This window comes from Rhinopithecus roxellana, chromosome 14 (assembly GCF_007565055.1).
Source record: "Rhinopithecus roxellana isolate Shanxi Qingling chromosome 14, ASM756505v1, whole genome shotgun sequence".
In the NCBI taxonomy this organism is placed as follows: Eukaryota; Metazoa; Chordata; class Mammalia; order Primates; family Cercopithecidae; genus Rhinopithecus; species Rhinopithecus roxellana.
The window spans coordinates 135,083,742-135,111,473 of NC_044562.1; the positions used below are offsets into that span (position 1 = coordinate 135,083,742).

General features: G+C 34.8%; 1 protein-coding gene and 1 non-coding gene across 6 annotated transcripts in view; both read left to right on the forward strand.

Annotated features, from left to right (window-relative positions):
- The window catches only part of PTPN4 (protein tyrosine phosphatase non-receptor type 4), a 235,143-nt gene that overhangs the window by 171,708 nt on the left and 35,703 nt on the right, over positions 1 to 27,732 (forward strand). For 4 of the 5 annotated variants that reach the window (XM_030916377.1, XM_030916381.1, XM_030916378.1 and 1 more), the window contains 5 exons: positions 1,760 to 1,823; positions 6,654 to 6,826; positions 12,763 to 12,831; positions 18,582 to 18,707; positions 20,960 to 21,118. In XM_030916377.1, coding sequence (XP_030772237.1) covers positions 1,760 to 1,823; positions 6,654 to 6,826; positions 12,763 to 12,831; positions 18,582 to 18,707; positions 20,960 to 21,118 — 591 coding nt within the window. The remainder of the gene's footprint in view (positions 1 to 1,759; positions 1,824 to 6,653; positions 6,827 to 12,762; positions 12,832 to 18,581; positions 18,708 to 20,959; positions 21,119 to 27,732) is intronic. The other variant, XM_030916380.1, reaches the window with a different exon arrangement.
- LOC115893403 lies at positions 3,904 to 4,010 on the forward strand. The gene has a single exon (XR_004053412.1). It is a non-coding gene; the product is annotated as a small nucleolar RNA U13 (small nucleolar RNA).

Genomic DNA, 27,732 nt, shown 5'->3' on the forward strand with positions numbered 1-27,732 from the left:
ATGATAATGAGTGTCTTTTCAAGTATGTATTATTGTTTCATATATTTTGGATTATTCAAACTGAATTTTTAAAAATCAGTCTGAGCCAGATGCAGTGGCATATACCTGTAGTCCCAGCTACTCAGGAGGCTGAGGCAGGAGGATCACTTGAGCCTAGGAGTTTGAGGCCAGGCTGGGCAACATAGCGAAACTGGGTCTGTAATAGGATACATTTTAAGATGACAAAGACAAACCTTAAACTGAAATGTAAAGTCAGTGTAAAAACTCTGATGTCATGTGAAAAATGCGTAGTATGTCTAATGATTTATTAACTACTGGAAGGGATTGTTCCAGTTAAAAAAAAATCAATCTTTATACTGTTTACAAGAGACATACCTAAAATGTTATACAAAATGACAGAAATATTGAAAAAGATAAACCAGGCATATAGTAGCCAAAAGAAAACGGTTATAGCTATATTACTGCTATATAAAATAGATACTGTTTGAAAGATTTTTAATTTGTACATTGGTAAATTTCTGAAAAAAACTTTGTAGAAAATACAAGTCACACAAAATACATCTATAAGAAAATAAAAGTTATATAAAATATACATTGTACCACAGAGAGCATTTAGTGAAAAGATTTTTATTCATTGATTGATACCTTCCTGGGAATTTTTGAAATTAAGGTGATTTGAAACGACCTAGGTTTCCTTTCTCTTGATCATTTAGAAATGAACAGTGTTTTTTGTTGTCTGACTTCTGAAATATCAGTCTGTCTTCGTAGGATTTCTTGAATTGAGGCACCTGGCTTTTTTTTTCCATAAATACGGTAAATATTTACTCTTTTTTTTTTTTTTTTTTTTTTTTGCTTCTGGAAATAATGCCCTCTCTCTGTGACAGAATATTTTTCCCATGTTGTTATATCCCTGTCAAGTGAAAGCTCAGTATCCAAAAGTAAAATACAAAATGTTCAAATCAGAAGCCTAAACAAATCTCTTCTTCCCTACTCTGGACATGCATGCTTGAAGTTGACTCATGCATTTGCCTCTTCAAGTGATTAAAGTGTGAGAAGTTTATTCTTTGAGAATGCTGAGAGCTTCTTGGATAGATAGGGCCATAAGCCATGAAGATTCAGACTTAGAATTATCATTGAAATATTTACTTAGAAGATTGAGACAGGATCCTGAAGGACATTTTGCTCAGTAAGATCAAATCTCTTTAGTCTTATTACCTTTATGTCTTAAAGTTTAAAAACACTGTGTTTACTGTGTTACTAATTATATGGTTTGAATGAGGTAAAATGACTTGGCTTATACTGATTGTACTAATAAGGCTTTGGGAACTCTTACGGCATTATGTGGGTTGCGTTTCAGAAGAAAGGTGGTGTAGAAAGGTAAATTTTTTAAATTTAATGCTTTTTAAAATTTAAAGTGTTTTTAGGGTTGTTGCGTAACATAATTAAATCTTACATTTTTCCAAGGCTTGCTTATAACTTTGCAGAGAGTAAACAACTAAATTAGTGATATTTTTTGAAATTTTAATTTGTGACATCTGTTTTTAAGTGTTTCTGTAGATACAAAATTTTCCTCAGTTGAACACAAATACTAATTATTTTTTCCATGAAGCACCAAAATCTTTCAATTCTTTATGTACTATGTGTATGTATATATGATAAAATGTTTAGGTATTACTAAATATACATGTAAAATATTTTTTGTAATTTAATATTTTTATCATTATGCAATACTTTGAATAATTTATTCTCTTTTGTCCAGGTTGAAGATTGTAAAAATTTCTTTTAAGTGCAAACAGTTTTTTATTCAACTTAGAAAAGAATTGGTGAGTACTGATTTAATAATTATTGATGTAAATGAAGCCTTTTAAGAAATACCCGTTCATGACAGAACTTTCCTATTAGTACAAGTGAAAGTGCAATTAATACTATGGATAACTGCCTGCTGAGGTAATGAATTCACTTGTTATAACAAAATGTACTTGTTTTTCCAATGTGTATGTGGTTCTCATTTAAAGTTCTTCTAGATATTCCTCTTGCTGTTTCTCGAGCTTAGAAACTGATTTCTCACACATGATGTTCATTGAAAACCTTGGGGTCCCTGTATGGAGGGCAGCAAATGAGCATTTCATATATCCCTTTTCCCCTAATAAATCTATAATACTTCCTTTCGTATATAAGTTCATTTCATTTTAGGGGAGCTGAGTGTTACAAGTTCATGAACTTATAACACACTGCCTCCCTTTGTTGGAGTGGTAATGGCTTTATATATTAAAAATAACAAATTGAGTTGTCATGGAAAGTACGGTGTTGGAAATAATTTCATCTTGTAAATGATTTTATCTGTTTCATTAAATCAAACTAACCTTATCCTTTGATTTACATTATTTCTTAGAAATCTGAGAAATCTTGGCAAATTATGCAGATTTCAAGATGATTGTATGTGTATGTGTGTAAAATGTATTTGAAACCTTAAAAATGTCTTTGGGGCTGTCCACAGTGGCTCAATCCTGTAATCCCAGCACTTTGAGAGGCTGAGGTGGGAGGATCACTTGAGACCAGAAGTTCCAGACCAGTCTTGGCAACATAGTGAGACACTGTCTCTACAAAAAAAAAAAAAAGGAAAACAAAAATTAGCCAGGTGTGATGATGTGTGCCTCTAGTCCCAGCTACTCAGGAGGCTGAGGTGGGAGGATCTCTGGAGCCCAGGAATTCAAGGCTGCAATGAGCTGTCATCACACCACTGTACTCCAGTCTGGATAACATAGGAAGCCCCTATCTCCAAAAAAAAAAAAAAAAAAAAAAGCTTTTGGCTACAGTGGTGGCTTCTACCTGTTATCTCAGCTACTTGGAAGGCTGAGGTGGGAGGATAGGTTGAGCCCAGGAGTTCAAGGCTGCAATAAGCTATGGTTGTGCCACTGTACTGCAGAATGGGCAACAGAGCAGGACACTACTGCCTCTTGAAAAATAAAGAAAGTCTTTGAATCAGCTCTGTTGTGTTGATCTACTAAGTGATTAAAAACTGTGGTTTATCATTTATGTTCGTAAAATATAGAGGGATTTTTTTCAAGAGAATTTTTATTGAAATAAAATATAATACCGAAAATGTGCATATTTTAAGTACACAACTTGATGAAGTGAACATATCCATATCAGCACCTCCAAGACATGTAGGATATGTACCTCCTTCTAATATGTAGAACTTTACCAGCACCCCAGATGCTTGAAATGTTGCTGCTGGAGCTGATGCCCACTTCCAGTCATTAAGCCTCCTGGAAGGTAAACATTACTCTCATTTGTATGACCATGGATTAATTTGCTTATATTTGAACTTTAAAAAATGAAATTATACAGTTGTTGTCTTTACTGTCTGCCTTCTTTCCCTTAACATTTTTTGTGAGATTCATGCATGTTGTTGCATATAACATTAGTTTGTTTCACTTACGTATGGTATTCCTCTAAATGACTATGCCATAAATTATTAATTCATTCTGCTGTTAATGGACAGCTTTGCCATTTCCAGGTTGGGGATATTATGACTCATGCTGCTAATGGAAATTCTTTTACATGTTTTAAAATTTAGCTGATTAAAATATAATACTGTTATCTGGAAACCAGAGGGCAAATATTTTACTTTAAGTAATCATAGATGGCACTGTAGAAGTCAACTTTTCTAATTTAACTTCTAATAATATCCCATCATAATACTATTGTTATTAATAATAGTTGTAATATCCAGGCTTTATTGAGAACTTACTATGTGCCTGGTAAAAGACCGGTCATTTTCATATCACTGAATCCTCACACTCATTTTCTGAAGTAGTGTACCAGTTAAAAGTGTGTTTACCAATAAGTGATAACAGCAACAATATCTAACTGACAATTGATTAAAGACAGTATACAGGGATCCTTTTGTAGTTCATAAGCATGATGATTAGATTTTCATGCTATTGGGTAAGATATGCCTTCCTCAGACTTTGTTACAGCATAGGCACCTTACAACCTGTCTGATAGGAGAAAAGAAAGTAAAGATGGTATACAGGCCAGGCACGGTGGCTCACGCCTGTAATCCCAGCACTGTGGGAGGCTAAGGTGGGTGGATTGCTTGAGGCCAGGAGTTCAAGACCAGCCTGGCTGATACGGCGAAACCCCATCTCTACTAAAATACAAAAAAATAGTTGGATGTGGTGGCACACACCTGTATTTGCCATTGCTTGGGAGGCTAAGGCACAAGAATCTCTTGAACCAGGAGGTGAAGGTTGCAGTGAGCCTATATCGCGCCACTGCACTCCAGCCTGGACAACAGAGCAAGACTCCATCTCAAAAGAAAAAGAAAAAAAGACAGTATACAGGCATACTCTGCAGAAGATGACCTTGTTAATGTCGTCTTTCTAAAACATCTCTTTGTTTTTAAATACCCAAACTTCATGCAGTATACTTATCTCTCAGTACAACTTTTTTTGTGTGTTGTTTAGAAATTGGGCTGGAAAAATTTTTGTTACATTTCAAATATAATGATAGAATATGGAAATTACTTACAGACTTTTTGAAAAGTATACCAAGTGTCAAAATGCGTGAATATGTGTGCATCTTAGATGCTGATAGTGAGAAGCATTAGTGCATCATGGTAGCTGAGACATTTTCTGTTACTTTGCATAATGTTTATGGCATATGGTAAAACATATAAACTATATATGTTAGTACAAACAAAACAACTATTAACCGTAATTAAGACTTAATTTTCTGGTAATCAAGAAGTGATGTTTTAAGCATATTTCCTTCTAATATGATAGTTTAATACTTTATGCATGGGCATTTTATTGTGTATTAGTCATGGGAAATATCTTAATGAACTTTTGATGGGCAAGAATTTCTTTAACCGGACATAGAAGGAAGCCTTCATGCTCTTAAAAGATTGATGATTTTGACTGTGTTAAAATTAATAACTCTGTTCATCAAAAGATATCACAAGAGAGTGAAACAGTATAGAACATTATGTAATACACACAAAATCCTTGGTTTTATATGCATCTTGGTAGAAATATATGCCAGTGAATTGAATAGACACTTCACAATTGAGGATATCCACGTGGCCATTAACATTGAACCTCAGTAATTATAAAGGAGGTTCAAAGTATAACCAAAATATGCTACCTCTACATACACAACAGAACAGTAAGGGGAAAGAGATTGATAAACCAGTAGTTCGTGAATATATGGCACATATGCTGCTGGTGGGAGGGAGTGTATATTGATCTACCCATTTTGGAAAACTGTTGGGCATTATCTACCAAAGCTGAGCATATGCGTACATCATATGACCCAGCAACAAAAATGTGCATATGTGTACACCAGAGAACATACAGGAATATGCATGGCTGCATTCTTATATCCCCAGACTAGAAATATCAAATGTCTGTGAACAGTAAAGTGGATAAGTTAACTATTAAATTCATTATAATAGAGTATTGTGGAAATGAGTGAATTGCTGCTTCACAAACTGTGAATTTATATCAGAAACATAATGCAGAACAAAAGCCAGACCTAAAGACACATATGTGTGATTCCATGTATGTACAATAAAGTTCAAAAACAAGCATGACTATTCTATGGTGATAAAGGCAGAAGAGTGATTAACTTTGGGAAGGTAATCTGGTAGAAAGGGGAGATAAAGGATACTTCTGCGGTGGTAGTAACGATCCATTTCTGGAACTGGGTAAAGATTAAATGGTTGTATTTATTGTGTGAAAATCAGAGCTGTGCAATTACGGGATGTGAATGTTGCTATATATGGTTTACTTTAATGAAATTATTTATTTAGAAATCTGTACCAGTGTTCAAGAAAATGGAAAATTATTTTAGTGCTAATTTTAAAATTTAAATTATGTAATAGTGTTCAGAGCTGCTGAATGTTCTTATTTACAATCTCGACAGATATTTTAAATTAGGAATATTGTTAAAAGTTGTGATGATATATTTTAACTTTTAATTTATGGCCTAGAATTATATTTTGAAACAGAGTCATAGCTAATGTTGAAAACAGATACATATTGAAAGTTTGAGCTCATTTCTAACTATGATCTAAGGTAAAAGGTCCTAAGAGTTGTAATATGAATGAACAAGGCCAGCACGGGAGCTCATGATGTAATTCCAGCACTTTGTGAGGCCAAGGCAGGTAGATCACTTGAGGTCAGGAGTTCAAGACCAGCCTGGCCACCATGGTGAAAGCCCGTCTCTACTAAACATAGAGAAAGTTGGCTGGGTGTGGTGGTGCATGCCTTTAATTCCTGCTACTCGGGAGCCTGAGGCTCAAGAGTCACTTGAACCCATGAGGTGGAGGTTGCAGTGAGCCAAGATTGCACCACTGCACTCTAGCCTGGGTGACAGAGTGAGACTCTGTCTCAAAAAAAAAAAAAAAAAAAAAAAAAAAAAAAGACTGAATTAGGTCCAGATTTTGCAGGCTTTTCCATATACTTCATTGCCTTTTTATTGGATAAGCAAAAAAACCTAGATAAAAGATCCTGTAGATTCTATCTATATCATTAACAAGTTTGTGTTTAGAAGGCTAGAATAATTTGTCTGTCAAAAGTAAATTAAATGGAGCATTAGATCCTGACCTTTTTTTGGTATTCTCTGCATTTTGTCATTTATTACAGCATGAATCTAGAGAAACATTACTGGGATTTAATATGGTGAATTACAGAGCATGTAAAAATTTGTGGAAAGCATGTGTAGAACATCACACATTCTTCCGTTTGGACAGACCACTTCCACCTCAAAAGAATTTTTTTGCACATTATTTTACATTAGGTTCAAAATTCCGGTACTGGTAAGTATTGCTTCTGTGTTAAGGCTTTATTGTTGGGGTTTTTTCCTTTCTTGAAAATAAAGATGTAGTTTATGGAACCATACAGCCTTTGTTACACATACTTAACTGAGTCAAAATTCCCATGGATTGCAACCTCTGTATCAGTATCATTAAAAAGTTCTATCGGTTTTTGTGATATACTACAGGCTTGAGAAGCCAGTTCTGTTTTCGATATTTCCTGGTCATTATTTTCTGGAGTAAATTAACTACATTTACTTATTTACAATCAAGACAGATGACATAATTTCTATTGTGTCTTTATTAGATATTTACTTAAAAACTTTTCTTTGTTCTAAGACACCCAAGATATCTTCTGCTTAAAACTATATAATTATTGGTTTTTTAATTTAGAATTTAGCATATTTTTGGGTTGTCAAACCCTTTATTGTAAAGAGTTTAAAATAGTCACGAGGCAAATGTAAAGAGTTTAAAATAGTCACGAGGCAAAATCAGATTTAGTCATTGAACAGTAACCCCAGGTTCCATTTCCTAAAATTGTTTTATTCTTGATAGCTTTTATTTTTTCCTGAAGGCAACAGATCTTTGGGGAATAACTAAATCTGAAGAAGCTCTGATTAGTTTTACCTATGGAATTATTACAAGGCCCAAGAAAGCTAGTTTTTAAGTGGAACCTGGTAAGAATCATGTAGAAAGTTACTCATTATCTTTTAGTAAAACGAGTATTATTCATTCTTGTTGGTTTATGCTTCACAAAATAAGATTTTTCATCTTCGATAAATAAAACCCTTGTCCAGTCGCAGTGGCTCACACCTGTAATCCTAGCACTTTGGGAGGCCGAGACAGGTGGATCACCAGAGGTCAGGAGTTCAAGACCAGCCTGGCCAACATGGTGAAACCCTGTCTCTACCAAAAGAAAAAAATTAGCCGGGCATGGTGGCGGGCGCTTGTAATCCCAGCTACTTGGGAGGCTAAGGCACGAGTATCGCTTGAACCCAGGAGGCAGAGGTTTCAGTGAGCCGACATCTTGCCATTGCACTCCAGCCTGAGTGACAGAGTGAGACTCCATCTCAAAAATAAAAATAAAATAAAATAAAAAAACCTTGACCGTTATGTGTTAAGATTAATTCATGTTATATGTTCATGAGAAAAATGTTTAGATGTTCCCAGAAAAGATTTAAATTGTAAACCTAAACATGTATAATTGCCTAATTTGTAATGTCAGTAAAAATAACAGTATGAAGCTTAGTACAGGATATGTCACTTAAAATGCATGACTCCAACCCCAGAAAAATTAGTAAAAGTGGCTCAAAAGTTCAGTAGTAACAAACAGAATTAGAATATTTTTACCCAAACAAAAGGCACAGTAATTTCCTAAGCGGTTTGCTGTCATGTTTAACTCCTTTTTTTGCCTTCCTGAAAGCAATTTTGAGCAAAGTAAGGTAACAGTACTTGCAAATTTAAAAGTAAATAGATGGAAGGAGAGAGTGTCAGATCTATAATGAAAGTCAAGGAAAAAGCAGAGAGGCTTACCTACTGTTAATAAATCTCAGCAGGGACAGAAGAAATCTCCACGGCTTTATGTGAAATGAGAACAGTACAAACCCTAAAGATACTATTTCAGTGAATTTAATTTCTGATTGATTACCAGGGTAGTAGTTATTCAAGGACTACTCTTACCCTCTGTTCAAATTCTCTTTTCTCCCCTTTGTCCTTGCGAATGTGACATAAACACATACCATTTAATTTAGATACAAAGAAATGAGTAGGACTAATAATCAGTCTTCAACTATAATTCAAGCAAGTCTCAGACAAGATGAGAAAAAAAGTCAAGGAAGTTACCCAAACCGTAACAAAGCAAACAAAGTTTACATATGGTGACTTCAAATACAAAACACAGTTGGAAAAACCTGTTTGGGAGGAAATCATCACTGAAACAGAAGGAAATTTGTACCATAAATATTAATAAAAGCAAGTTCAAGGACAGTCTGATTTAAAAAAAAAAGATCAGCCGGGAGGGGAGCAACACCTACCATTCAGAAGGCTGTTACTGCCCTTGGGGAAGATTGGCCTAGTATTGACAAATTTTACGTGTTTTTCAACAAAACTGAGATTAAGGACTATTAAGTGGAATATGTACATTTTAGAAAGTTGAACAATTATTTTAACAGCTTTATTGAACTATAATTGACACATAAGCAGTCATATTCACAGTTTAAAATCTGATGTTAGTATGATGAATTACTTTGATTGCATTTCAAGTGTTAAGCCAGCCCTACATTCCTAGGATAAACCCCACTTGGCAATGATATCCTTTATATATATTGATTGATTCACTCTGCTAAATTTTGTTGAGGATTTTCGCATATGTGTTTATGAGGGATAGATCTCTGTAGTTTTCTTTCTTACGATATCATTTTCAGATTTTATCGTGTCAGGGTCAAATTGGCTTCATTGAATGTGTTGAGAAAGTTCCATTTTCTGGAAGAGGCTACATAATAATAATATTATTTCATTTTTAAATGTTTGATAGAATTTGCAAATTAGTTCATCTGGGGCAGGAGTCTTATTTATAAATAGGAAGGTTTTGAACTTTCAAATTCTTTAATAGATAAGGCAATTAAGGTTTTGTCTTTCTTCCTGAGCAAGATTTGGTAGTTTGTGTCTGTCAGCAAATTTATCCATTTCATCTAGATTGTTGAATTTATTGGCACAGAGTTTATAATATTCCCCATTTCTTTTTAATCTCTAGAATATGTAATAATGTTGCTTCTCTCATTCTTGGTATTGGTAACTTGTGGGTCTTCTTTTTTCCTTGATTAGTCTGCTAGAGGTTTATCAGTTTTAATTAAATATTTTAAAATAATGTAGGCCAGGCAGGAGGGCCTGTGATCTCGGTGCTTTGGGAGAGCAAGGTGGGAGGATTGTTTGAGGCCAGGAGTTCAAGTCCAGCCTGGGCAACATAGGCAGACCCCTGTCTCTACCAAAAGTTTAAAAATTAGCTGGGCTTTTTGGCATGCACCTGTTGTCCTAACTACTCAGGAGGCTCAGGGAGGAGGATCAGTTGAGGCCAGGAGTTCAAAGTTACAGAACTATGATCAGGCCACTGCACTTCAGCCTGGGTGGCAGAGCAAGACCCTGTCTCTTAACAACAACAAACAGTATGTATGCCAAATAAAACTTACATCTTCAGGCTTGTATTACTTGTGGGCCATCCTTTGTCAACCAAGTCCTAAAGACAAAAACATGACCAAAAAATATTGAACATGATCACATTGCCATTCAAGTCCAAAATCAACATATAGACATTATCCAATATGTAAAAACTCAGAGAATATAACATCTCCAAGACCTTCCTGAAAACATTTATTGAGTAGTAAAATTCAGCAAACCAGGAGATAAATCAGAATAACCAAAGAAGAATCCTGATAAAAAGCCCTGAGAGTGGAGATTAAATCCTCTCTATATAGAAACAGTTCTTGACAACCATGACAATTATAACTGCAGAATAAAATTAAAATAGTATAAACTTTGCCAAAGTAGAATAAATAATATAACTTTAAAAAAAAATGAAGCAAGGGACTAGTGGGAGGAAGTGTTTGAACCCTTAAAGTTTGAAACAATTTTAGATGTTAACACAGTGCTTCTTAAGGTTTTCTTAATCTTTTTTCCTTTTTTTTTTTTTTTTTTTTTTTTAATGAATGGCAGTCTTTTTTATCTTTTATTTCACTGGAAACCAGTTTAATTTTTTTCATGGAAAGTGGCATATATACCATAATTACATTGTAGTAAAATTATTGTGTCTGTATGTCTAGCCTTTTTAATGTTTATATACATGAATTTCAGAATGATTTTTACCTGCTTATAATGGTGATGATTTCTTTGCGGATAGGACTGTGGCTAAAAACACTTTTTTTGTTCTTTTTATATTTTTCTATGTTGCTTGAATAACTTATAATAAGCCTATATATAGAGAGAGAGAGAGACAGAGAGGGGGAGAGAGAGAACTTTCTCATTGCTCAAAAGATAAGTATCTTACTGTGAAAGTTTAGTGTTCTGAAACTGGAACAGTTTTTCATTTCTGTGGTAATGATAATACTGAACCCCTAGTGTCTGTACTATGGACAATATGAAATATAAGACTTTCTCTCATAAATTTTTTAAAAAAATGTTTGTTATGAAATTTAACTTCTTACTCCAGCCTTTTGAGTAAGTGTCCCATTTGAATCTTCTTCACTGGAAAATTAATGTATCAGTCAGAGTTCGGTCAGGGAAACAGAAAGCCCTTTTGGTATTTCCAACAAAAGCAATTTAATTGAAGAAATTAGTTACATGGTTGTTGGAAATGCTGGGAAAGCAAAAGGGAGGAAACATGGTTATGGAGAAACAAACAGGAAGAAGGGGTAATGCCTAAAATTCAGATGCATGGGTCACCTGTGGGCTGGAGTCCACAAACCTACACCTGCTACTACACTGTTAGAGCTCTGTTTCCCTGACTGAACTCTGACTGATACATTAATTTTCCAGTGAAGAAAAGTCAGTCTGTATCTTGCAGAGAAGTACTGCTTTAATCGAGGGTGGGACCATCTACAGGATGCTTTTTCTCACTATGCCCTATCCCCATAACTATTAAAGCAGCTGCCAGCAGCTACCAGTTTCCTTCTCTGCCTTTCTCCACTTTCTAATCTTCCACCAGTACCTTCTAAAAGCAGAACCTAAGGCAAAATAATCTAGAAAATGGAATTTGTTTATCATAGCCCTTGCAAAACATAGGGCACAGGACAGGATTGGGCCTATGACAGCTCACACATTAAATTGTATATACATAATCGTATATATGTATAGTTTTAAAAAGTTAAGCTTTGCGTTTGTCATTCTTAAGAACCTTAAAACATATCCAAAGCACTTTTTAATCATCAAAATGATTAGACGTCTTGTAAATGAACTAGGAATGGGAGCATAAAAAATGGTAGCTGGACACAGTCCTGTCCCTAATGAGTATGCACTAAATAAACTTTTTTTCCCTTCATAATAAGCAGTGGTGGAGAATACTGGAACTGTTGTCATACTTAAAATGTTGAAATGCTCTTTTGACTGACAGATGGTACTGGGACTGTCAGATCTATTACTTTCTCCACCAGTCTCTTCATGTGCATATCCTTATCTCTGTTCCAAAGTATCCAGAGGATTAACATCATTATTCTAATGTGGAAATACAAAACAGTGATGAACTTTAATGTACTACCTCCCTCTTAGAGGAAATACTTTCTTAGGAAAATTCAACTTGAAGTTTATTTCTCATTTTTCCATTAAAATCTCATAAAAGTGTCATTCAATTCATATTTACTGATCTTTATCCATGGAAAATTGTCTTAAAATTGCTTGCTTAACTATGGAAACTGGCATTTGGCTGTTTTTATATGCATTAGTTATCTATATTTGTATATGGTTACATTTGATATACAGCAAATTTATGTTCATTCACAGTTAAGTAATGATAATGTCTCAAATAAATGCTCTGAGAACTTTTATTAACAAATTTCATCTGAACACATTGGTGTATACCTCAGAAGAAGATCAGTTTCTCTCTATCAACAATTTCCCTCTAGATAAATCAGCTTGAAAACAAATCTCCTAGTGCCGAACCCCCACCATTTTTCTGCCTCAGTTCCTTCCTCTAAACAAAAATCTGGAGCTGTTCTGTGTCTGAACATGGAGGGAGTTGAACACATCTTTCTTCATGAATGGGAGAAATGTAACTAAGCTTCGTTCATCCAGGCAGAATTGGAATGTTGTCCGTCTTTTTATTCTCTGCTTCCTTTTCTCTGCTAGAAATGTCTTGTCTCTTAGGAAGTTATACTATAATCATGTTATGTGTTGTCATTTTATCTTATAGTTCTCTTTAAGACTTTATTGTTGTGCATATTTATATATTTCAGTGGGAGAACTGAAGTCCAGTCAGTTCAGTATGGCAAAGAAAAGGCAAATAAAGACAGGGTATTTGCAAGGTAAGCCAAATCTGTTTCATTGTCTGAATTTTTTTAAAAAGACGGATTGAGTTCACTAAAGTTTTTCTAAATATTTTTTCTTAAGTTTTTCTAAATATTTCAAATTTTTGATGACAGAATTATCACTATTCTTTAAATAATGTTGAGGGAATGATAAACTAGCTTGTCTAGTTTATTGATTCATTTTTATATGAACATTAATAGTGTGCCAGGCATTGCAGCTCTGAATAGGCTGATCAGATATTATGTTATTAATATAATATTTTGTTCAAGGTTGCTTTCCTTTTTTAAACATTTTTGAGAAATACAGTGACTTATTTCATGTTATCAAGCCATTTCCCTATTTATTTAAATTATATTGTTAAGAGATAAGTTGCTTTATTTTTGTTTACCATTTATTGTCTTTATTTCTTTAGGGTCTATCATAGTCAATTTGCTCTTTTTTTTTGTTGTTTTTGTTTTTGTTTTTGTTTTTGTTTTGAGATGGAGTCTTACTCTGTCACCTAGGCTGGAGTGCAGTGGCCCAATCTCAGCTCACTACAACCTCCGCCTTCTGGGTTCAAGCGATTCTCCTGCCTCAGCCTCCCTAGTAGCTAGGATTACGCATGCCACCACACCTGGCTAATAGTTTTGTATTTTTAGTAGAGATGGGATTTCACCATGTCAGCCAGGCTGGTCTTGAACTCCTGACCTCAGGTGGTCCCCCTACCTCAGCCTCCCAAAGTGCTGGGATTACAGGCATGAGCCACCACTCCTGACCTAGCTGGTTTGCTTTTTAACAAGTGAAATGACATGATAAGATCTATGTTTTAGAAAATGGTATTATGAGCAACGATAGAGAATGGATTAGAAAGGAAAGCCTCATTACCCAGAAACTAATTATAAGGTAATTGCAGTAATCCAAGTGAAAATAATAAAGGCCTGAACAAAAACGTTGGTAATGGAATGGAAAATAGGGAACAAATTTAAGGAATGTTTTGTAGGCAGAACTAGCAGAATCTGATGACCAACTGGACACAGGTGTGTTAGAGACAAGAGTCTGTTTTCAGTGAAAATTACTTTGAGAGGCTAAGTCTTTTAATTAGTTATGTGGTTGGCATCTACTGCTATTAGAGGCTTGAGTTTTAATAAAGAGAACTAGAAAGTTTGCTTTTGATTTCACTCTGTTTAAATTTTGTTCTTAAGTCTTTATCTAACAGACCTTCTTTGTGTTTCCAGAGTAAAGGGAGGTTTGTGTTCTTGGTTTTTTTCTTCCTCCTTCCAAAAGTGGAAATTGCTTTTTTCCCCTAGTAATGTAAGTGATAGCTCATTATGTTTAAATACTCCAACAGTATCAAAGAACATAAAGAAAATTTATCATCCGAAGACAACTTTTTAAAAAAATTTTACACTCATTATTCGGGATTTTTCTATGCATATACTCATAGAGACATTTGTATATGTGTGTATGTTTGTTTTGAAATTGTTTTATACTATTTGTTGTTTGTTTTTATCATTTAGCATATGCACATTTTCTTTGCCGTTCAAAAATCTAGTCATTTATAATAGCAATAAATCTTTTAACAGTTAAATTATTTAATTGTAAACTATAAACTTAACTTTTAGGATTCCTACCTTTACTGAGCCACGTCCCTGCCTCCAGAGTAGTTGTTGCTAAGACTTTGTAAGGATGTCACAGTAATATGTGACATACAGCTTACATTTAGTAGTCTAGTATATGAGAAAATAATAGTTGATTACATTGTGAATTAACATTAATAGAAGAGCCATAAATGGTAACTTAATCTTTATTTTAAAAATCAAATGCTTGAGATAATATACTTTATTTTCATTCTGTTGTGACTGATAGGAAAATTTGCACTGCAATGTGAGGGGATTGGACCAAATGGTGTCATGAGTTGTCTTCAAATCAAAAAATCCTATAATTTAAACCTGTGATAATGGAAAACCTTCACACCTAAATTACTTTGAATTCACTTACGGAAAATGAAATCTGAGTCAGTGTATTTTTTTTAAAAACCAATAACATTTCTTAAAATATTTTTCTGATTCTTAGAACACTAAGAACATAACACCATAACAATGTACTTAAAAGTTTTTTATTCCTCTCTTAACAAGCGTCTTCTTTCTTGCTTGACTTTTATAAAAAGTATAGAACATGTGATTTGATCACTAGTTGTATGTAGTATATCCTAATATGAATACCAGATCATAGGTATATTTATATATTAAGTTAATATCACATATAAATGGTTTTTTGTAAGTGTTAATGTTTTAATATTTTGATCATATCAGATTTTAGAAATAAGCAGAGTTATACCTGCATCTTAGTTGTTCATTTTGTGTATTCATTATTAAAATGTATAGTTGTTTAATAGGTTATTTTATAAAACAAATAGCCATTATTCAGTGAATAGTAGGAGTAAAATTTCAATATTATAAGCCTCAAATAACTCTCCTATTCCTTTTGTTTTTCTGGAATTGTGTGGTTCCTCTGAAATAATCAGGTATCAGCTACAGTGAGGTTGTAACAGTACTGGGCTGTTAATGATCTCTCTTCGTCTGAAAGATGAAGGTTTTGTGGGATTGTTTTTCTCATATGTTAGGATCTAATTGTAATAAACAGATACATATCTACCAAAATTCTCTACTAGTTTTAGTAATTACTAAGTTATTTTATTAAAGTACCAGATAATTCTAGAGTTCTTTTTTTTCCTTTGGGTTTTAGTTGGCAATATGAATAGATAGAAAAGGCTCCTCCTTAAACTTTTCATATAATAATTTTTTAGCAATCATTAAATGTTTTTTCTTTTTTCTGATTATCACCTCTTGGTGTTCGCCTCAGCAGCACGTATACTGATTATCACCTCTTCAAATTGCTTTCACATTTTGCAGTTGTCATATATCTAAGAAAAGAGAAAAACAATGTTCTCATACAATAGAAAAATAAGGTGCCCTGCACAGAAAAGAAGCTTACCACATCGCAAACACACTGATGCTGTGTGGTATTTTTTTCTCTGAAATTTCCACACTCAACAGGAAACATAGACAGCAAGCTTGAGTGGGCGGTTCCCTGAGGTTAAAACTGTTAATAAAATAAAATACATGAAGTTTGGTTTTAAGTTCAAAGTGTCCAGCCATGTTTAGTCCATTAACAGCAATAAAGTGTTCTGATGCTTCAGACTAGGTGAGTGTGCTGGAATTTTTTTCTTCAAATGACTTTTTCCAGCTTTTAGAAAATGAAAGTGGTTGATCTACTGATTACAGTTAGTGAACTTTCATACAGCTTACATTTCGTAGTTTAATATTTGAGGAAATAATCATTTATTACATTATAAATTAGCATTGATAGAGCCATAAGTATTAATCTTTATTTTAAAAATCAAATGCATGAGATAATATACTTTATTTTCATTCTGTTGTGACTGATAAGAAAATTTGCACTGCAATATGAGGGGGTCGAACTAAATGGTGTCATGCATTGTCTTCAAATCAGAAAATCCTATAATTTAAACCTGTGATAATGGGAAACGTTCATACCTAAATTACTTTGAATTCAGTTACGGAAAATGAAATCTGAGTCAATGTATCTTTTTTAAAACTAATAACATTCCTTGTCTTAGAAAATGCCTACAAGTTTTTTGATTAAGGAAATGTCATTAGGCCAAACTAAAAAAGTTTTAGCTATGAATTGCTGAAATGGTAGGACACTTGTGTAGTTTAGATTCATGAGTAACTTAAATTTTTCGTGGTTTAGTAAAATTAATAGGCTAAAACATTGCCCTGAAAATTTGGATATTCATAAATCATAAAATTCAGGAGGTAGGGAGAGACCTATGGGTCATATTGTGCTAATAAATTTATACATTTAGATACAGAAACATAAGAGGTTTGCCTAATAAGCCACATCTAGAATTCAGAGTCCTTATTATTTTAATGCTTCCTACTGTACACATAATAAGGATTTATTCAGTTCTCTTTGGTCAGTGTTATTGTGCATTTTAGTCCAACCTTTCTTTTTACATGTTTAACATATTGGAAAGGAAATTCTAGTAGATAGTGAAACTTCAAACTTCGTGAGATCATTATGTATCAGAATTCTAATGTTATTAAGTTTTAATGTAATCAGATGAGTTAATATTGCGTTTGCTTTGTGCCTTCCTTGGTAATTGTTTTATTTTTTTAGCCATACAGAAGTGTATACATAGTACATGATGAGATGAAAATATCCCAATGAGCTAAAAAGCAAGTCCAATACTACCTGCAATTCTTTATCATTATAGGAAAATCTGAAAATATAAATCCAAATTCACACAACAAAAGCCCATGATTCCTATTAACTATAACCAAAAATAGTCTTCATTTTTAAATTTTACTCAAATAGGTATTTCTCCCTAAATGTTTATGATCTGATTTTTGTAGGAAGACAGCAGGATGTTTCATTTTTTGTAAATTGTGCTATAATGGAAAATATATATAATTTTTATATGCTTCAGTTAATTACTAAAATATGAAACTGTTTATAAGATGATTTATTATATACTTCATATATGTAGCTTAAATTATTAGCCTCCACATTAACTCTGCACTTCATAAAGCCAGGCATTTAAAGAGATAGCATATATTTTCAGCTAATTTTGTCCATTATCTGAATTTGCATATAAAAATACTTTATTTGTTGACATTCCTAAAATTCTAAGGGTTTATGATCTCTGCATAGATCAGTATCTTTTGATCTAAATGAATCAATATCAAAATATTTCTTTTTTCTCTCTTTCTCTCTTTTCTTTCTTTCTTTTTTTTTGAGACAGGGTTTTACTCCTATCACCCAGGCTGTAATGCAGTGGTGCTGTCACAGCTCACTGCAGTCTCAAATTCCTGGGCTCAAGTGATCCTCTGACTTCAGCCTCCCAAGTAGCACCTGCCATCATACCCAGCTAATTTATTTTTTATAGAGACAGAGTCTCCTTATGTTGCCCAAGCTGGTCTCGAACTCCTAAGTTCCAGTGATCCTCCCACCTGGGCCTCCCAAAGTGCTGGGATTACAGTCCTGAGCCACCCCGCCCAGCCAAGATCTTTTTTCAAAACATCACTTAGTTTTCATCTTTATCATTAGGATACCTGATAATATATAGATGGGTAACAAAACATATCCTTTTACTCCCCACCAATAGACAGAATTGTTAACCCTCCAAAATGTTTTTGGAAAAAAGGGAAAAATCCACTAACCTACTATGTGTAAAAAATTGTTTAAATAGATAAAATGTGGTATGCATAATTATTTTTGTTCTGTCTTCATTGAGGCAGAGGATTGGGATTTAGATATAGAAGCATTCAGGAGATAATGTGCTAGGAATTATTTAATACATCCCAAGATAAGCTAGTGTTCCAGATATTCTGGGATAGAAGTAGGTAGTATCTGTCTTATCAGTAACATATGAGAAAACATTTGGTAGCAAACCCTTCCCTTTTTACCTTTCTCCTTCCTTTTCTTGTTTCTTCTATTTTTCTCATCCTTCTTATTCTCTTATTCTTCCTAGCCTATCCTTCCTTTATTCTTCATGTAAAACCAATGTACATTCTTAGGAAGTTATTTGGTAAATAGCCTCTAAAGGCATTAATTTTTTACAAGTAAACTCTTTATGTTGCTCATCTAGAACATAATCTGTGAAAACAAATTGTAGGATTTGATTCATAGTTTGGGATATAAAAATAAAACTTTTAACATATTATTTAATTTATTTCTGCAGATCTCCAAGTAAGCCCTTGGCACGGAAATTAATGGATTGGGAAGTAGTAAGCAGAAATTCAATATCTGATGACAGGTTAGAAACACAAAGCCTTCCATCACGATCTCCACCAGGAACTCCTAATCAGTAAGTGTGAATTCTGTGACCAACATCAGGTGTGAATTTTGCTAATTTCTAATTATTGGCTGTATATATTTTTATGCCTGAAGATAAAGATATGCAAAAATTGAGTTCTTTCGGTGAAACGTGATTTTTCTTGCTCCAGAGCATTATTTTCTCTTCGCCTGCTGCTCATTGCAAAAGTAACAAGGTATAGACTTGCGGGATGAGAGTAGCACATTGAATAAGGACCCCCACTCTCAACTTTCCTCAGCAGTTAACTTTCACAGTTAAGAGTTCCTAATAAATGAAGATCTGTTAGACTTAAAATCTCATATGGTTGTTGTTGACATACTCACTTTTCATGTGGATTCCCAGCAGAATTTCTAGGGGAGCATATATTGTTTGAAAATGCTTTGCAAGTGATTGTGATTCTCTGAAACCCCCACCTCAACCATGGCTTCAGCACGTTCTATGGCCTAGGAAAAGGGGTTTCCAGCACCAGTCCCTACAAGTTGAGCTCTCCCTGAGCTAAAAAGCACTGTGTGATTCAGCACTCACCGTATATGTACTTCAGTCTGACATTGCTCACAAAAGTTGTATGTTTTGGTGTAAATGATTGTAAGATCATAAATTAGCCAAATGTACTAGCCAAAGATGTTGATTATCTTAATTTGGTAATATTACAAATGTATGTAATTAAGATAATGGTAAACAAATGTGTGCCAACATATTAACATACTTTATTAACTCATAAGGTTCACTTATAACATACTTGAATGTTGGTATGCACTATAATATTTGAAGATGTCTTTTTTCATAAATGTTTTACGCACATTAATGTTTAATAAATTTGCACAAAATTCTAAATGTGGCTGGGTGCGGTGGCTCATTCCTGTAATCCCAGCACTTTGGGAGGCCGAGGCTTGTGGATTCCTTAAGGTCAGGAGTGCGAGACCAGCCTGGTCAACATGGTGAAACCCCATCTTTACAAAAAACATAGGAAAATTAGCTGAGCATGGTGACGTGCACCTGTCAGGTGGGTGGGGCAGGGATTGTTTGAACCCGGGAGGCAGAGGTTGCGGTGAGTTGAGATCACGCCACTGCACTTCATCCTCGGCCACAGAGTGAGACCCTATCTCAAAAAAAAAAAAAAAAATCTAACAGCTACAGCATTGAAGCCTATTATCAGCTGAAGAATAAACTTCTACCATATCGGAACAGTTTATACATAAACTGTTTGGTTCACAGAGCTTTAATACTTACATGTTAAAGTTACTCCTAGAAAAAAATGGACTTAGTAATTTCTATCTTGCCAATTTCAGGTTGCTTTTATCATTTTTCTCATAAATTATTGCATATATTCAAAGCCTCATTAGGTTGTCTGAAGAAAATTCAGACCTTGTTTTTCTCTTCCCTTTTGCAACCAGCCATTTCTCCATTTATACCAGCAACATTAAAAAACAATAGCAAGTTACAGAAAATGTAAGATATTTAAGCCAAAGTACTCAAGTAATTAATTAATTAGCAGTAGCTTTGATTAAGTTTTCTGATTAATGAAACAATTTTAGATACAACCTAAAAAGATATTTTAACGTTCTGAAGAGAGAGTACAAAGTGGTGGTTAAGAGCATGGGCCCTGTAATCACTGTATGCTTGACCTTGGGCAAGTTAATTAATCTGTCTCATTTTTCTCATCTACAAAATTATATTTATAATAATGTCTTTCTTATAGTACTGTTACGAGGATTAAATGAAATGCTTAGAGCAATGTCTGACACATACATAAGTACTGAAATATTGTAATTAAAAATTGTAATAACACTACTTTGTGTGACTGTCAAGAGGATGGCAATATAGAATTCAGTATCTATTCTAAGGAGTCAAAGAAAGTCCCGTAAATAAAAGCATTTATAATGATTAAAAAATAATTCAGACTAGAATATATTTCTAAATCATTTATTCTGATCCCTTTATTTTATAAATGCTGAATAAGACAAAATCGTAGTGACTGACACCTAGAAACATTAAGGCACTTAGAGATAGTAGGTAACTTTACGGGTAGAATCCTTGGCAGATTGTTGACTGTAACTCAGATCACTGACTTCCCATTCTCTGTTCTCTCTGTTTATATCACACTGTCTTTTTCAGAGATTGCTTAGTCAACATGGCTTGACTTAAAAACACATACCCACTTTCTGATGCAACCATATATTAAGAAACTTGGAAATTTTGAATTAAAGCATATTTTTATTCAGCTTTTCTCCCTCTTTATTTAGTCGAAATTCTGCATTCACGCAGGAAGGAACCCGGTTACGACCATCTTCAGTTGGTCATTTGGTAGACCATATGGTTCATACTTCCCCAAGCGAAGTGTTTGTGAATCAGAGATCTCCATCATCAACACAAGCTAATAGCATTGTTCTGGAATCATCACCGTAAGAGCTTTTTTATTTTGCTTCCTCACTCTGTGTTTTCAGTGCCCCAAATTGCTTTATTTAAAATAATCTGGGAAATTAGGATATTTGATACAAGATTTTAATTATGCAACTTTTCAAAATTTATATATTTGCTATTATGCTCATTTGTTCCTGAGAGTTCTTGTTGCCGCTCCCTCCCCCACTCAGTCACTATGTTGTTATTTTGTTGACTTAGGTCTTCAATTTTTAGTGTATAAACTCAAATATTTCTGCAGATAATGTAGCACTCTGGTCAAGGAGGAGGGTAGTTAAAGTAGAGCTTTCTTAATATTTTTAAAGGAAAAGAACCATAAGTATGAGTAAAAAGTGTTGAGAAAATTAAAAATACTTACAAGGTATGTAGATAGGTAAGAAGATTTTTGAATTTACCTATGTAGATAGGTAAGAAGATTTATTTCTTGAGAAGGAGAAATTGGTGTAAGATATAGTGAATGTGATCGGGGTAAAGAGTGGGCCCAAGAATGGTAGGTGGAAGAGAGTACAGGTGTAGGGTCATGTTTGTCCCTGGGTAGGGCAAACCAAGGAGGACTGGCTGAGCTATCAAAACAAGTAAGAGTTCAGCCTGCGTGATGTATATCTTGGTAAAACATTTTGAGTGTGTGTATATATTATTTAAAATGGAGAAATAGGACAGATACACACTGTACAATGATACCTGTGGGGAATTAGTTGGCAAGAAATAAGATTGATGGGAGATGTAATGTTTTATTACTTTAGAACTTATAATTCTAAACTTTCCGGATGATTTTTAATAATTATGTATGTTTTAATTTGGAAACTTTAAAAAGTATAGTAATTAAGGACATGATTGAAATATTGATTTGATTTTAAAATTACATACTTTCATGACATAAAAATGAATCATATGCAGGAATCACGAAAGCCTAATTATTACAAACCAAGACCAATGTAACTCTTGAGGCCTAACAAAATTATCTGTATCTATTTTTAAAGGGCCTTTTCCAAAGAAAGACATATAAACACAATTGAATATTTCCACATGTAAATTTTATAGATTCACAAACCCCCAAATCACTTGCTGATATGGTTTGGCTCTGTGTCCTCACCCAGATCTTACCTTGAATTGTAATCTCCAGGTGTCAAGGGCAGGACCAAGTAAAGATAGTTGAATCATGGGGGTCATTTCCTCTTTCCATCATTCTGTTCTTATAATACTGTATGAGTCTCACAAGATCTGATGGTTTTATAAGTGTCTGGCATTTCCCCTGCGTGTACTCATTTTCTCTCTGCCACCCTGTGAAGAGGTGCCTTCCACCATGATTGTAAATTTCCTGAGGCCTCCCCAGCCATGTGTAACTGTGAGTCAACTAAACCTCTTCTCTTTATAAATTACCCAGTCTCAGGTATTTTTTCATAGCAGCATGAGAATGAGATTTGCCATCTCAAAACACCTTTATTCTACTTTCCTGACTTGAGTGGAGAAGCAAGTTCAGGGTAACTTGAAACTGTGAAGAGTTTTGCTTCTTCTGTCTTGTGTACAAGATTATAAAATGCTTGGCGCCTTCTCCTTGGACATGTATTTTATAAGGCTTATATGTTTGTATTCCATTTTGAATCTATAATACTGCATTTGACATTCAACCAGTTTTTAACCTTAAGAATAATGAGAGAGTTCTGAAAAGATAAGCTTAATAATAATAATAACTTACTTAGTTGCTTACAATCACTTTTACATAAATTATCTCACTGTTCTATTCAGGAGAATTCAGTGAAGTAGGAGAGATATGTAATATCCATTTTATAGATAAGAAAGCCACACTTAGAACACTTGTCCCAATTTACAGAACAAAAACTCAGGCTTTCTCTAGCACAGTCAGCCAGGAGAACTTTGTATGCCAAACAAGATGTTATAGATGTTCTTTGATTTGCAATTTAGATAAAATACTTTGCAACTTGGAATCCATAGATTTTAGTTTTTCTATTGTCCAAATGTGAAAAGAATTTAAATGATGTATTGGATTAAGCACAGAACATTTCAACATGTAATGAAATAGATTTTTTTAAGGTTTTTCACATATTCCTTTTTTTGGTCAGATAAAATCATCTTACCAATTCTTGATTTAAGTGAGTACAGGAGGTTGCTTATACTGTTTAGAATAAAGTTATCATTTATAGGCTAAGGATAAAGTAAAGGAGACCACAGTCTACAACACAGCATGTGAATTGGATGGTTAAATTTATTAGGATACAGATTTCTAAAGGCGGCAACAGAGAGCTGCATTAACTGCAAAATAAGCTTTTTTCACTGCTGTTGTTGAAGCATTTATAAGAAAATTTAAAGCTGACTGGACTGAAATAAATTGTGCACATTTTTTCACATATCTTGATTGACATTTCTAACAAACCTTTTGCTACTATGTGACAATATATTGCTCTGTTACCAGCATAGTACACTTGAATATAACATTTTCATTATTCACCCTCCACTTAACATTTTTCAAAATGTCAAATTGCCAAGTGTGGTGGTGTGTACCTGTTGTCCCGGCTTACTCAGGAGGCTGAGGCAGAAGGATCACTAGAGCCCAGGAGTTCGAGGATGTGTTGCTCCGTGATGGCGCCTGTGGATAGTCACTGCACCTCATCCTGGACAATACAGCAAGACACCATCTTTTAGAAACCAAAAGCAAAAAAAAAGGTCAAAGTTTAAGATAAGCAAGTCATTTTTGGTAAAAAGCCCCAGCATGAACATTGGGCATTTGAAACACTTTTAGAATTATATTGCCATCTCTCCTTTCTCTTAACAACCAAAAGTTAACACAAGTAGTACTTTTTTTTTAATGTGGGTAAAATTTTTTTTTTTTTTTTTTTTTTTGAGACGGAGTCTCACTCTGTCACCCAGGCTGGAGTGCAGTGGTGCGATCTCGGCTCACTGCAAGCTCTGCCTCCTGGGTTCACGACATTCTCCTGCCTCAGCCTCCGGAGTAGCTGGGACTACAGGTGCCCACCACCACGCCCGGCTGATTTTTTGTATTTTTAGTAGAGACGGGGTTTCACCGTGTTAGCCAGGATGGTTTCGATCTCCTGACCTCGTGATCTGCCCACCTCGGCCTCCCAAAGTACTGGGATTACAGGCGTGAGCCACTGCGCCCGGCTAATGTGGGTAAAATTTTTTGTGGGTAAACCGTGTACAGAATGTGTTTCGAGCCCTGGTGCCCCCTCCTCTAGTACATTTTAGGCAAATTATTGGTTTTAAATATATTAAAACAATTGAGTTAGAAATGTTATCAATTAAAGTAAATATGGATGTATATAAGCCCTGGTGTTTACTAATCTTGCTTTCTGTTCATTAAAATGTAAGTAATTTCTGTTAGAATTTAAAATATAGCAGTATTACCATTTATAACCAAAATGAAGTGATTTAAAATAGTCATATTCTGGATATGTTCTGATAAGTTCTGGGAGTTCTGCTGAGGCTTCAGATACTGATGGGGGGGATGCTTATTAGCATTTACCTATTTTGTAAATTGGCTTCTGAGAAACTTTTTTTTTAGGAAAATGTTCCACTGCCACAAAAAGTTTGGAAACCTCTGATTTAAAATAACTTTCCTCCTTTTTGCAGTTACTTTCTTTTAGATGCAACTATATATCATAGTGGTTATGAGCACAAGCTCTGGATTCAGACTAGGTTTAAAACGGGGTTCCACTACTTCTAATTAGGTGACCTTTGGTGAGTTATTTTATCCCCGTAAGCCTGTTTCCTTACTTTAAAAAAACTGGGTGATAATAATACCTACCTCAAAGGGTTGCTATAAGCATATAATCATTACATAGCTGTTTTCAGTTAAGCTTTTGAGATATATTCCAACAACTTTTAATATATTATCAACAGTTTGTCTGGATATTTGAAGTGTGAGCATCTGGTTGAACACAGTGAGGAAGTCTCCAGATTCTCAACTTGGTTCTTACATCCCTAATCACACGATATTCTAGGCAGACTTCATAATCCACAAGTGGCTTTTTGTTTGTTTGTTTGTTTAGGGACAGGGTCCTGCTCTGTTGCCTAGGCTGGAGTGCAGTGGTGTAAACACTGCTCCCTGCAGCCTCGACCTCCTAGGCTCAAGTAATCCTCCTACCTCCGCCTCCCAAGTAGCTGAGACTGCAGGAGCACGACACCATGCCCAGCTGATTTTTGTATTTCTTGTAGAAACAGGGTTGCATCATGTTGCCCAAGCTGGTCTTGAATTCCTGGGCTCAAGTGATCCACTTGCCTCAGCCTCCCAAAGTTGTTTGGGAGGCTTACAGGTTTGAGCCACTGTGCCTGGCCATCTTCAAGTGTTAAATCCATTTCCCTGAGCCATTCTTTCCTGGACTATTCCATTCTAGTCTTATCTAATGAATCCCCACAGCTTTGTCCATACCTCATCAGTTCCTTTTGCTTGGTCTTCAAAGCTTTGCCTTTCCTCCACCCCTCTCAACTACTGGCACTGATGATTTCCATCTACAATTCATTGTCCCCAATTCCCATTCCAGTCTTGATCAAGTCTAGCGATGTATTGTGAACTCTTCAAATACTAGGCTATTTTAGGACAAGGAGATTAAAAAAATCAAAGAAGGTTTGAATAGAAGGAGATACCAAGCCATGGGGACTTAGAGAATGTACCATATTAGATGCTGTATTCGTGGCATCAAGACTAATTACAGGTCCCTGGACAGTAGCTGTAGTATGCTTACCTGCCATTCATCTCTGGCTAAAGGCTCTGTCACTTGCACTTGGGAGCTAAGGGTGGACACCTTGATTTGGTTGAAACCAAGAATCTCAGGTCTCTGGGAGGCTTGTTCTGGAATAGATTCTCACTGATAAAATCACACGAGATTGTCAGTTCTTTTATTTTTATTTTTATTTTTTTTTGAGATGGAGTCTAGCTCTGTCGCCTGGGCTGGAGTGCAGTCGCCGGATCTCAGCTCACTGCAAGCTCTGTCCCCCGGGTTTACGCCATTCTCCGGCCTCAGCCTCCTGAGTAGCTGGGACTACAGGCGCCCGCCACCTCGCCCGGCTCGTTTTTTTGTATTTTTTAGTAGAGACGGGGTTTCACTGTGTTAGCCAGGATGGTCTCGATCTCCTGACCTCGTGATCCGCCCGTCTCGGCCTCCCAAAGTGTTGGGATTACAGGCTTGAGCCACCGCGCCCAGCCGACATTGTCAGTTCTATTCTTAGATATTAATCATATCCCTGATAGTTTACATGAACTTTTTAAAGTGCCTTGTGCATTAATTAATAATCAACCTGAAATGGCGTCTACTTTGAAACAGTCATTATCAGAATAAAGTAGCCAAAGTGTTAAGAAGCCTGAATTTTGAATCAGAATTTTATCTGTATCCAATGTAATATAAGTAAAGTACAAGTTGTGTTAAATGCGTATTGAAGACGAGAATAACAGTAGTGATTATAGTTAAATGAGACATGATCTCTTGATATACATCTTAGAAAATAAGAGGTTTGTTTTTTTCTTTAAGAGACAGGGTCTCTCTGTCTCCCAGGCTGGGGCATAGTGGCGCAATTATAACTCACCACAGCCTCAAACTATTGTTCTTGAATGATCTTCCCATTTCAGCATCCTGAGTAGCTGGGACTACAGGTGCACACCACCATCCTCAGCTAATTAAAAAATTTTTTTTTTTTTTTTTTTTTTGTGGAGATGGTATCTTGCTTTGTTGCCCAGGCTGGAAAATAAGAGTTTTTAAAAGAGCCATCATTTCTGGCACATTTGTATTAGTGTCTAACACGAATATAGTTTTTGTTTTCTAGTCTATTGGAGTAAATTTTATGTTTCTGTGACAGATTTCTATGTACAGTCGTGTCTTTACCTTTTTTTTTTTTTTTTTTTTAATTCATGATTTTCAGGGGTTGTTCATTTTTCTTTTTTAAAAGTAACTAAAATAATCCCTTCAGGATTGAATTTTTTTCTCACTTTCCCTAAATCAGATCTTTTCCAGCTCCCTTCCTTAAAGCCAGATGATTCCCTCCACTTGTATGTCTCCAGCTACAACCCCAATCCCTGCTTCTTTCTTTAGTTTCTATTTCCCTACTCCTGCCTAAACTGCCTGTTAGTAAATGTTGGCCTTCTTTGAAAATTAGAGGTCTCTTCCTTGAGGGTACTATCTATTATTTCTGACAGGGCTGTGTTTCACTATGCTGCCTGGTTATTCTCACAATTGCATGATGTCTCTTCATTCTCTTATACTTGGCAGATTTTTGTGTGTGTGCACTTAGAAATAGTATTGTTTTTAAGAATTGGACTGTTTCATGACATTATTTTTAATGTATCATTCTAATTATAATGCAAGGTTTACCTATGAAAGTCATCTTCCTAGATAACTGTTTAGGTAATAAATATAATGTATATGGTAGCTGTACAATAGAAATGAAGAAGAAAGTTATTCATTAAAGTAAATTGAATTAATATTCTTGGAGTATGTATTTTAAAAAATGTAATTCATAACTTTTGCCCAATATTTGAATTTCAGGAATCTGTGTTGACATCCTTGATTACTTTTATGGACTTTAGAGTATGTGTGTGTGTGTGTGTGTGTGTGTGTGTGTGTGTGTGTAG